This window comes from Athene cunicularia (assembly GCF_003259725.1).
Source record: "Athene cunicularia isolate RWA chromosome 2 unlocalized genomic scaffold, athCun1 chr2_part1, whole genome shotgun sequence".
NCBI classification, from domain to species: Eukaryota; Metazoa; Chordata; class Aves; order Strigiformes; family Strigidae; genus Athene; species Athene cunicularia.
Window position 1 is genome coordinate 34938699 of NW_020799095.1, and position 12953 is coordinate 34951651.

A 12953-nucleotide genomic window follows, 5' to 3' on the forward strand; every position below is an offset into this window, starting at 1 on the left:
GGGAGTGTGGGCGAGAGAGATAGACCTATTACTCTCTCCTCGCAGAAGAGCCTGTATCTCATGACAGGTTGAAGTACATCTGCATTTGGTAAATTACTTTGACCTCTAGGATAAGAAGCAGCCCTGTGATACAGGTCAGATAGACACGTAGCTTCTGCTGTATGTCTGTGTCCTGCGTCCTCGATGAGTTTCTTGTTTTCTGCTGATAGTGCCCTTCATCAAGGTATTCTGAGGATATTTTACCAAATGACGTGCAGTCATGCACAGACTGATTAGCTGTTTGGCCATGTGAGTTCACAATGCCTGCAATGAAATAATAGCTACCAGAACCTCTCTTCTCTAGATGCTTCACCGGAAATGCGAAAGATCTTTCTAAAAAATTATCTCTGTTGCCTTCTTGATTTCTTGTCATCCAAGCATTACAGTTATCTTAACTCAAACTCAGTAATTTTGGCAAGAGGCTACAGAGGTTTTACTGTGGACAGCATGCTACTAAGAAGCAGCAAAGATCATAATTATAAATTGCACTATTTAACAACACCCCAGAAAACTTCTGGTCCAGCAGTACTGCTAAATAATCCCGTAATCTCTCATTGAAAGACTCTATGAGCTAAGGAAATATAATTGATTGGTTTTATGGTTTAGAGTTTTTTTCCCCTTTAAGTTTTTGTATCATGAACTAGATCCTGGTCAACATCCCCAAGGATAGTTTATCTACCTATCTACTCAGATTCCCAAGCAAGCATGGTCCACCACTGTGTCAGGCAGGAGTATTGTAGTTTTCTGTAGGTTCTTGTTTTGAGAGGCAAGAGAAGAGCCTGACTTGTTATGAGAGGGTCTTTTTGATGTATTTATGATAAGCTTGCATTGAACACACATGCAGTTTGATAGCTTGAGTCAGGAGAAAGAATCACCATTTGAACTTTAGTTATTTGCATGGTTATAGGGACATGTAGCAGCTCCACCTGCAAAAAATGGACAGTGGAAATAGAGAATGATACCGGATGCAACATTTTACCCATGAGGATTTGTTTAGCTTGTAGAAAAGTAGAACAAGGTTAGTACTAACTTGTGTCATCATCGTCATCATTCCCACCTTCCTTCCCCAAGCAGCTCAGAGCACACACGTACAGTGCCTGCTATAATCTCCTTTTCTACTTGTAGTTGTATTCCAGTAATCCCTTTTCCTCCTTATAGTTGCTTGCATTCTAATACCTAGCCTTTTATCCCTTCTTCCTTCTCTTCTGGTGGTCTCAGAAAAATACAAATTGTCTGATGTAAGTAGCAGTACAACTCTTTTGAGACAGAAGTAGCAAAAGAAAATTTGCCCTGTGTGTATGCAAGAATCTGTGTCTATGACATCCTCAGCCACCCTGCCTTGGGAGTTGGTGGAGGATTTCCGTGGTGGCGTGGGTGGCTTCTGTTTTTTTCTTCAAGACCTGCTCAGCCGACCTTTTACATACCAAAGTTCAGTTTAGTTTGGTCTAAAATAATCACAGTTTTAGTATCTTACTTTACCTGATATTTTAGATGTTTTATTTCATAATACAGATATTTATCTCGTAGTAGGGATTTATATCTTATGAGAGGGGTAGAAAAATTAAAGTGACATGTTTAAGAAAGCAAAAATGAACATTGCTGACCCACACAACTAAATTCACTCTTGACTTTACTGTCTAAACATTGAAGAATGTGATTTCTGAGGTATAGTTTCTTCTTTCTCCCACCTACAAAAACAATATTTTCCTTTCTGGGTTAGTCTTCCTAACCTTGAACAGAAAGACTAAGAGATATCTAGCTCTGTAAAGAAAACAAAAGAAGCAAAATTTTAATACTAGATAATGAAGAAAAATAGTTTGAAGAATGTAATGTATAATTTATTTCACAGTTGGTTTATCAGCTGTCAGACAGTTTCAGTGCCCTGAAATACAGGTGCATTAAATTAACCAGATTGTCATCATCCATTTGGTTTGATTAAATGTGTAGATGACATGGCAAAGTTAAAACAAAACCTTGGTAAGATAATGAAAAAAAAAAAAAAAAAAAAAAGGTAGCCAGAAAAAGTCAATGGAGAAGACAGACCAGCATGGCTAAAGACAGTAAATTAAATCCTTCTCAGGAACCTGACACTGATCCAATAAAGTTCTTAATCTCATAATTTAAGCATATGAGTTTTTCCCTCTCTAAGCATGCATATTGTCCCAATGAAGTAAGGGTGAGATAAAGCGAGTTCCAAAATTGTTGCCATAGAGCTCAGCATCTGTCATACCAGAGCCTTCATTGACTTGATGGGGGACACATCCTGCAACAAGACTTGTGTATTGAATGTTATTTTTGTAGGCATGCATATGGTGGAAGTTCAGTGCAAATTATTGTTATGGTTGTATACAAAGGGCTATAAAATGTTTTATATTGTAAGGTGCAAGTCTCTTTGTAATTGCAGTGCAGAAAAAATGTAGAGGTATAGAAGAACAGATTTAAAAAATCATATACAAAAGTATATGATGTCTTGAGTTCTGCAGTTGAGAGGTTTTGTTAATAAATTATGCCCTCGATTTAAATAGACTTCAAAATCTGTAGTCAAAAGGAATCACTGTTTTGTGCTACATCGATAGAATGTCTTCTGTGAGTGTTTTCATGTGAAAAGCTACTGGATGATACAGTATAAAACTTACAATTTGCTTCACTGTTTTATTGGAAGCAGCTGCTTTACAGAGGCAATGGCTCTTCAATCAATGTGTACTGTTAGGTGTATGACGGATAGTATAAGGGCGTAAGTGCTAATTTCATCTTTGTGGATATGTAACTGCTACAGACTTAGCCACTGAAGTTACCTTGTTGCTTCTTCCTGTGGAAAAACTGTAAATTATAAAAATGAATTTATGAAATATTGCAGCTCTAAACTAACCTGCTGGTAATGTGTGCCCACTAATCTTTTTTAGAGAGCAAGGCCAAACCTTTGATTCCTATGTTTATGGCACAGGACAGGGGTTTGTAGGAGCCTAACTGAACCTTAGACAGGAGAAAGAATTGTCCAGAGTAGACTGTGGTTCTGCATCTGGAACAAGAAGCTGACAGGATTGATGCTACAAGGGTTATTATTAGTCTTATGCCCATGGCTCATCTTGTTTTGGTGCGAGATGGAACGTTTCTTTCCATGGTATTTTCATCATCTTGCATGATGCCCATCCCTTGTGTATAACATCCTTCTACACTAGAAATTAAGTGCTGCTTGGCAGAGAGCAGCTTTCCCCTTGGAAAATTTTCTTGTTGGTGGAAGTTCTCTGCCACCTGTCTTCTGATGCCTTAAATCTGTTGTTCGTTGTGTGTTGCTATTGTACCTGGGAATTGATGCTGTAATAATCTGCACTGCTGGTGACATGCACTTGATGAATATAAGAAGCAATTAGCGTGCCCCACAGAACATGTGTTCAAAGCAAATTTGTTGCCCTATAAGCTACTTCTGTTTCAGTGAAAAGCAATCATGTATGTAGGAAAACAGAGAGACTTTCGTTTGGGTAAGAAGAACGAAATGCAGAAAATAGTGAAAAAAATGGCAAAAGTTGCTGTGTGTCTTGTTTGTATAAATGGTAGACATAAGGGCAAATTTGTGGTTTGCCATTTTAATAGGTGCTCATTTGGCTACAAATACAAAAACTACTGAAAACCAAAACCAGGTGGCTACTCAATATTTCTTAATTCCTTTTTATATTTCCCTGATGTTTTGCAGCTGTGCAATGGTGGATCTGTGACTGATCTTGTGAAAGGATTTCTGAAAAGAGGCGAAAGGATGAATGAACTTATCATTGCTTACATTTTACGAGAAGCTCTGATGGTAAGATAAGCTTTTGGTGAAAGCACAGTCAATATTCAGCTCATATTTTTTTCTTTGAATGAATGAAGATCATGTCTCCACTAACATGGCTCACTATCTTGTATTATAGCAGTGTTTAATGAAATCAAGGTAATGTGCAATTCAGATGGTTCTTTTTGAACAAATAAGGTGAAGAACAGTTAATCTGTTTGTTTTATTATTAAGAGAATGAAAATTGATTTCTGACCATTGATTAATTTCCTCAGTAAATATGGTTCTGCATCAAAATCACTTTTCTTTTGAGAAAGAGCAGAAAATACTCTTCAACTTCTTATATCTGGATCCAAAATATTTTTATAGCAAAATAATTAATAGATTTAGTGAATTCAAACACTACTAAAACTTTTTTTTTGGCTAATCAGGATCAAGTGTCTTTATTTTTCATTTTCTTTTAACTGGAATTTGACTTTCTGCAGTGGATTTCAGGCCTTAGTAGTTTTCTTTGAATTTATACTCTAAAAATACAGATTTATTGTGCTTTTTTTCTGTTTTTATCTTAAAATTTCTTTTTGACATAAAGTGAGGCAATTAAAAAATATCAATTCCTCATGGTACGCTGTTTTTCCCATCAGCTCTGAGGATTAAAAACAAATCTCTGTTTTTAGTTTTTTCATACTTTTCTGCTCTCATTTTGTTTCTGCAAGTCTAACACAGAGGACAGAGCTGTTAGTTAAAAGTTCATGTTTATATCTTACCTTCCAGGGACTTCAGCATTTGCATGAGAACAAAACTATCCACCGTGATATTAAGGGAAATAATATCCTTTTGACCACTGAAGGAGGAGTCAAGCTTGTGGATTTTGGTATGTTATGTTTACTTATACATAAAACCAATGTTGTATTTCTGAAGTATGGAAAAGAAAATAGAATAAACACATCAGAAAAGATTAATTCTATTAAATTTTTATTAACTTTTGAGTGCTTCCTTAAAAATCACTTGGATAACCAAAGTTACTTTTTAACTTGATAGAAATAAAACATTCACACACTCAGAGTTTTTACAGCTTTGGGTTTTCCAGCAATTTTGCTAATGCTTTTTTGATAGCGTGGCTAACAGATAGAAGTCATAATATGGTGGTAGTAAATGCCAAATGCTTTGGTGTAGACACAGTAAGTGAAGTGTCCAAGTGAGTTAACAGGGTTCAAAATAAGGTTGGTGTTTAGTTCCTCCAGGACAGTGCACTGGTTCAGTGAAATTAGGAGCTGATAAGCAAAGGTTTCATGTTGTATGTGAAAGGACTTAAAACTTACTAGATACTGTGAAGAATGGGAGTGCTCCACCTCAGTCACATATATTTCATCAGTTTGATTTGAAGGAAAACAAGAGATACCACCTCAAGGCAGTAAAGGGAGAGATATTATTTAGGTAATTCCCATTTTCCAAAGTCTGGGAAGACTAACAGATAACTTCTAGAAAGTCTAAACCTCAGAATTGGCATTAAATGAAAAGGGTCTGTTCAAGTCTATTAGGCCTAAAGTGATTCTTGAATGCTGTCATCTGGTTTCGCCATACCACAGTGATTTGCCTTGGAAGTGTATTGACAATTTTTTTCATATCGGGGGGAGGTGGTGGTGGTGGTACAAAAATTTGCAATGCTTGTTATTATGAACTATTATTGTCTGGTAGCACACTGTCTTCTAATGTTTAAATTCAATTTATTGGTCACTACTTCACAGCATAGCAGACAACTGTAAATATCATAATTCCATTCAGTAGAGCAAAAATCTTTACTTTTCCTTTACCCTCCTATTTTGTTAATGAGATTTATTCAATTGATACATTTGTTTAAACTAATCATGGGATTTTAACTCCAATTAGAGTAGTGTCTTCCTTTCAGTAGATTGTATTTATGCAACTCTCATTACTTCACCCACAAAACCCCCACAACCATTAGGTTTACTAATTCTTCTGAAAATTCATGTATTTATGTTTATTATTTTATTCCTCAGATAAAACCTTCTGTTGAAAAGCCTTCAGACTTCCTAAATTATCTGCCATACACTTACTAGTATTTTCTGATAGTCTGAAAGCTTAATGTGTGGCAAAATCAATATTTTTTCCCACAGGTTTTTAATGTGTTGTGGATACTATTTTTTTTTAAGGTGCTGAAGGCAATTAGAGCTGTGGAGGGTCAATGCTTCTGAAAATTAATTCACTTATGCAGATGTCAGAACCTACAAACTGCAGGGATGAGGACCTGAATTATTTATTCCCCAGTTTCTACAATCTACTGCTAAGGCTGTAATTGAAAACTAATCTTAAAATCTTGTGGGAAAAATTGTGATGCCAAAGTACAGATGAGAACATGCACAAGGAACAAACATACATACACACACATTTATGTGGGTGAAGAGGGGCCTGTAATATCTGCAGTCCTTCCTCTCAAAGTATAGGAACTGCACCTTAATTTAGGAATAGATAGAAATTTTCTTTGGCTTTTTTTTCCCCTAAAAACAATCTGAAGCCAATAATGAGTAGTTTCAATTGGGAAAAATTTATACAGTCTTCACAAAATCATTGTGGAAGACATACCATTCACTGTTCGGGCTGATGTTTAAGGTATTCAGCTGGGATTTGGGAGATTTGTGTCTTCTGCTGAAGAGGATTTAAACCCACATTAATCAGATTCTAAGAGTATTTTTTAGCCAGGAATGTGAGTTGATGAAAATCTGTTGGCGCTGCTACAGACTGTTGTACATAAACATTTATTGGATCAGGGACTGAAACTCATAGCCATCTTCTATTATATAAGCCTGTGAATCTGCAGGCTACAGAATGGGACAGACAAGCAGGCACAATTGCCTTTTCTCCCAGTAAACGCTCAATGGAAGCGAAATTTTTGTTTTAAGTTGAACCAGTTATTACATGGGGCCAAACAAACAAACCAGAACAACCCAAATAATCACATAGCCCTTTCTAGCACTTGCACAGCTTTTCTGTTGTGGAGAGCGGAAACAGTGGATCAGGGCCTCCTTCAACCACCAAACACACTTGACAGAGGAAGTGAACCCTTCCCAAGATAATTTTTTCTGCACCATTCTACTCCATGCTGGTTGATGATGCTATGTTCCTGAAGAACCCTTTGCTCTCCTTCTCTGATACTCTTTATGGTGATTTTCCTGTCAACACATGCATAAAACTTGTATCTGAAAGATGAACCTCTGAAGTGCCTTATGGAGCACAATACTAGGAAAAGACCTATTCTCAGTCTGTATGTGTTGTGTGAATTAAATCACCTTTGAGAATGGCTTTTCTTTCCTTTGTTCTTCTTGTACTCTTTGAACTTGGTGTATAGTGTACCACCATTGCAAGTCCTTTCTTGCACAACAGTACTGACTTTCCAGAAGCTTCATTCTGTGACACAATTTATACACATTACCTTATGGCTGTTGTGTCATAGGCATTTATGTATGCTGTGACCATAGTTTCTGAACACTGCACAGTCTGTAATGGATGACCTTCACAACAATTATATGGGGAAGTAAATTGCTGTAATTCCCAGTTAACAGCTGGAGATCTGAAACTTTGAGAGATTTAGTTGCTTGAGGTGACACAGAAAATATGTGGAAAAACTCTCCCAAAATCCAGGTTAACAGTCTGAACTGTTTGCCTTTCATAGAGGTATTGATAGTTAAAATGAGAAAGACTTTGAAAGAATACCATGGCAGTGCTTCACCCAGATTGCTTTGAGTGAAATTTTTGCTTTCCCTTAAAATTCTTCTGCAATATTGTTTAATCACCCCAGTAATATCCTCATATCTAAAAAACACCCAATCCCCGTTGATACATTAATGATCAAATCAAGTAAACGAGTTTATAACATCTCCACACCAATGCTTCTGGAGCTCAATTGCTCATCAAGGAGCTGCCAGATAGCAATTATTTTAATAAACTCGCTGAGCCACAAGAACTTTGAAATACTAAGCATCCTCCTTCCCCACATCCATCCAGTATGATAATTTAGATCAGCAGAGATCTAAATCATTCTTTTTTACTACAGATATCAAGTAGCAGCCAAGGTGATCTACTCTAAGCACATCCCATGATCACAGATTCAGCCCCTGAATTCATTGTACTTCTAGATATGTTAAAAGTCCATATTTTCCTTGTAAGAGAAGAAAGTTTACTGAAGGCAGTTTTGCTACCTGAACATTTGTGGTAATTAGCTGTTACGCTGTTCTGGTAGAAAACTTTTGGTGAAGGATGCCTGAGAATCACAGCAATTATGGTCCAAACAAGGAGCATCCTCTACCACATCAATACAAATAATAAATAGCTGTGCTATATTCAAGTATAGCTGTTAAGTATTCAGTATAGGATAGAGATTTGATAGAAAAATATGCATTTACATTGAAGTAAATTTTCTGCAGCACTTTAAAGGGTGATAGCTGTATAATATATTGTATAAAAAAAGCTGAAGGCAAGCAAAGTGTGAGCCAGATTTCCTTTTTTATAAATATTCTTCATTAATAAGCAAAGGTAAATATAATTTTCTGGGAAGGAAATCTTTTACATCTCTTTTTCAGAATTCTGGTTATATACAGTTGATTTAGTTGAAAGAGTCAGATCTCAAAAGAAATTTTAGCCATTTAGCCACTGAAGGTTCAGAAAAGCACCTAGTAAAATTTTTAAAATTCATATATTCATGTGCCTCTTACAATGTGTAACCAATTTCATAGGGAGCTGAGCATATAACATCTGCTTATGCTGACAAATACTTGCTTCTTTGAATAGTCCCTCTGAATTAAATTTCTTTTCTTGAAATCAGGATGCTGCACAAGGCCTTTCATGTATTAAATAATATTAGTCAAAGACACAGTTCCTGTTTGGAAATTCTGAGATGTCAGATAACGTGCTGTTGCAAAATGGGAGAAAAGAAATTTAGCTGTATTATTATTATTGTTATTATTTTAACTCTGGTCTGCAAGCATCCAAGTAACATTTCATTTTGAAAGAATTGACATGTTTCTGAACTCCCTTGACATTGCAGTGAGCCTGGGAGCTTGAAAGCCAGACCTTTTCACGTTTGTATGTTATTGAAAGAAGAGGATCCTAGAGGACACAGCTCCTGTCAGCGGACAGGTTGCTGATGTGTGCGGAGTCATGGAGGAAAGAACCATTTTTCCACTAAAAGTTTTGAAACATATACAGTCATGTGGCAAGTGATTCTTTTATCTGAAAACAGGAGAGTGTAATGCTCATGGAAAATTCCTCTTCAGCTATGCTTAGGGATGACCTTGTAGGCTGGTAGTCTGGAACAAGAGTACAGGTAGCTCCTACTTCCATGGGACTGCTGAAGCCTGATGTTACAAACTAGAAATATCTCAGGATGAGCAGCTGTTGCCTTGGAAATGTCCAGAAGAAAATTACGTATAAATTGTATTCCACCTCTTAGGCAAATACATAGTTTTCCAGCAGCACTGTTCTTTGCTAAAGGCCATGTTCTTCTATGCATCGAATGAAAACTTACTTTCATACATGTAATTAGACTGTTGACGTTCTTGCCATGAAAGATCATTGGGGGGGGGGAAAGTCAAACATCTAGATGGGTATTAGAAATCTTATGAAAATACAATGTTGGAGGATTCATTAAATCTTTAAAATTTAAGCCTATTTCTATCTACAAGAGATCCCATGATTTCCCCCAGTTTGCCTAGTAACTTCACTGTTGTAAAGGGGATATTGAAAAGGATTGACACTGTTCCTTATCTTCTTAGGCATTTAATTAATGGTATCTAAAACTTCTCCATCATTAGATTCTCTGGATAAGCAATACATAGGAAAGATCTAAGGGTTTTTTTTATAGATAAAGCATGTTCCAGTGGAAGACATGGAAAGAAGGTAATGCAATCTCACTGCTGCTCACAGATGGTGGAAAATTACAAGCTGTTCTGCATGCAGTTAATGGAATAATGACTTTGAGGGTTCCTTTAGTACTGTGGATAAAGAGATTGCATAATTAAGCCATGTATTTAACGAAATACATTTAAAGCATTAACGAAATACGTAGTAAAGGTAAGGTGATTTTTTGTAATTCAGAAGTGCTTAGTTTGCATTTTTCTGCTATTGTTTCAAATATTAGAAGTGTTTGATTTAGAAGTTGCTTGTTAATATTCTCTTGGCATTCCAAATGCAGTTTCAGATACCACACTTTGCATGTAGCTAGCACAGCTTTATTGTGGATGTATAGTAGCCTGAGTCAACTAGAGATTTAACCTGAGTATGACTCATTGGGGAAAAATGGATTGGGGGAGGGAATGCTGTATTGCTTTATTTAGACATACTGAAAACTGACATTCCTTTGTTTAAAACTTGAATTATTTCTTCCATATAGTTTGGAAACTGCAGCTAGACAGAGGTCAGCTTTTGTGTTTGGAATGTAATAGGGTTATTATTTTGTTATGGAGAGAATGATCATTCTCCTTTCAAAGCTATTTGAAGTCATCCAAAGTTAAGGGCTAAGGAAATCTTAATGCTGGCATTTCTGGATGGCATTCTTATTATTCAAAATTGCAATTTGGTGAAACAAGCCAATTGTAAGGCACTCTTTTTTGAAATGTATTTTTATATTAACTCTATGTTAGAAAACATACATAATTTCCTTTAGGAAATACTAAATGAAAGTATTAAGTTAATTTCATAATTCAATTGAATTCATAAAATAAATTTCTTGGGCTTTTTTTCCCTGGAGAAAGTGTGTAGTAATTCTGTCAGCATTCTCGTTGTGACTCAGTAGTGGTGTCTACTTCCTCCTTACAAATTATGGCATGTTAGTAATGCTTTATCACAACTAGTGATCAGTAACAATTGATCGATGTAAGTTAGAATGCGTAGGGTTTTTTGTTATGTTTTATTGCATGATATTCATGCTTATTCTGATACAGAAATACAGGCCAGAATATTTTAAATTCTGCAACTATACTAAACAGTGAGTTTTTGAAGTGTAAATGAGCCAGCAGCTGCTATAATGACAAAACAAGAGTAGTAAAATCATTTACACTGTACAGTATGTCCAGAATAATAGGGAGGTATCTCAAAGTAATTAATGAGTCCACGCTAAGACTCCATCTCGATAGTTTCATCTGCTTAATTGCTCACCTCTCCTGGTTTTCTGTTGCATGAGGGAGCTTTCTGCTGGTCTAGTGCAGAAAGCATCTGAAATCTTGGGTCAGATGTTGAGGAGGGAACCACAGCACTGAGTTTCATCCTTTCAACGTGACACCTCACCAACTCTGTTGTTCCCTTGCTGCGACACAGTGCTGTGGCCTCTCCCCACCACGAACAGGCTTGATAGATGCAGTTTGCTGACTGATTACAGATCAGTCTATCAAGCCTTGTTGGCACGTGGCACTGCAGGGGGAGAGGAGGCTCACAGGACTGTGCTGCAAATGCATGCAGTACTGGTCAGGCTGCAACGGATTGCAAGTCTAGAGTCACCTTGTGCTCAGCAAATAGGTTGAAAAGTCAATTATGAGCGATCTAAGTTTGAGTTTTGGAGTGTTTTGGGGAAGGACATTTTAATCTCTGTCCCTTTTAATAGATAACATGGTTCCCAGCCTCACATGTCCTCCTGACATTGAAGAGGAGATCTGTATGACCTTGAGTAGTTTTCCAAACTTTTGTAGATTATGTATACTGGAGTAGTCAGAATATGCCATTGTGTTTCTTTCTTCATGCCCTGTATTAGCTATAAATGCTGTCTGAATCATTCTGCAAAAATGAAACAATTAATTTAATTTGAAATTATTCAAAAATAAAATAATTTTCTTTCTGCCCTTAGCTTACTTTAAGCAATGAATCATAGCAAGACTTGTATTTGCCTTAGTCGTTCTAGCATGCATCCATAATAAAGCTGTCTGCTTCACTGATTCAGATCAAAACCAGACTATTATTGTGTTGTCATTTCTGCATACCATATATCATGGCATTCCCATGTTGCTACTGAAAAGCATTTACTAGGGAACTATGGCAGAAGCCACTAAAAGTAAAAGACTTTGAAGAAAGTTTTCTTCATGAGCAGTTTGTCAAACTGCTTTGAACCCAATCAAAGTAATTTCAAAATTTTCAAACCAGGGTTAAAAGGGATAAGGTGGATTGCATTGACTTGAGCTGTGGAACATTTTCATTGTTGAATGTTTAATTCCTTGTTGAAAGCTTAGTCCTTAAAAACTTACTTTATGGTCTGTGTGTGAATGAAAACCTTTGTACTGTCCAGTAACAAAAAAAAAAAGAGAAATCATGTGGCCAAATGCTGTATCCAGGATAAGCTGTTTATTTGGTCTTTCAAATATTTTCTTCTACTAATTCACATAAAGATGTCACTGATGCCTTGAACGTCAAAGAAGCTTGACACAGAAAGATGGTGTCATATGCCAGAGACACATGCAGTGAGAAAATTGTCCTTTCTGGCCAGCAAAGACTTGCTCTTGGTTTTCTCATGGGTCACAAAATAGTAATCTCTTGAGGTTATTAGAAACCCTTTTATCTCACCTGTGTATACTGATACCCATTCATTTTTATCTGAAAGTTGAACCCAGTAGCTCATTTGTATTGAAGTATTCCAGCCCTTAGGTATTTTAAATATTCTATCCCATCAGCATAGATGTTGCTAGTAACCCAATTATTCTTAACAGGAAAATGATGTTATATAACAAGGATAAAGATCTCCAGGATTTTCCCAGTCATACAGGGGAAAAAATCCTTTTTGGATCTCAGAAGTGGCAGCCAGTTTGAAAGGAAGGCAGCATCTAAGGAGGACTTCCCTCACCAGCATACTGCACCAGATCATGTGTAGCTGCACAAATCCCTGAGGCTCCAGAGAAGACTAGTTCACCTATCTAAATACATTTGGCCAGTTGTGCATCAGGAAAACAAATGTTCCTGTTCATCCTTTTCAGGAAACAAGCTGAAGCCTCACAGCATGAGATCTGATTGGAATCATTGGCCCTGTGCTGCAGTAAACACTCAGGAGCATGTGGAGGGCAGCCCATGGTCACCTGCTCTCCTGTAGGCCGTGGAGAAAGGGTGCAATCAGAATCGTAGACTAAGAGAAGCTCAAGTATTCTGCCACACCATCCTG

At 36.8% G+C, this 12953-nt stretch overlaps 1 protein-coding gene across 12 annotated transcripts in view; it reads left to right on the forward strand.

Annotated features, from left to right (window-relative positions):
• Window positions 1–12953, forward strand: part of MYO3A (myosin IIIA) — a 135428-nt gene that overhangs the window by 39442 nt on the left and 83033 nt on the right. For all 12 annotated transcript variants that reach the window (XM_026841630.1, XM_026841626.1, XM_026841633.1 and 9 more), the window contains 2 exons: window positions 3731–3835; window positions 4577–4676. In XM_026841630.1, coding sequence (XP_026697431.1) covers window positions 3731–3835; window positions 4577–4676 — 205 coding nt within the window. The remainder of the gene's footprint in view (window positions 1–3730; window positions 3836–4576; window positions 4677–12953) is intronic.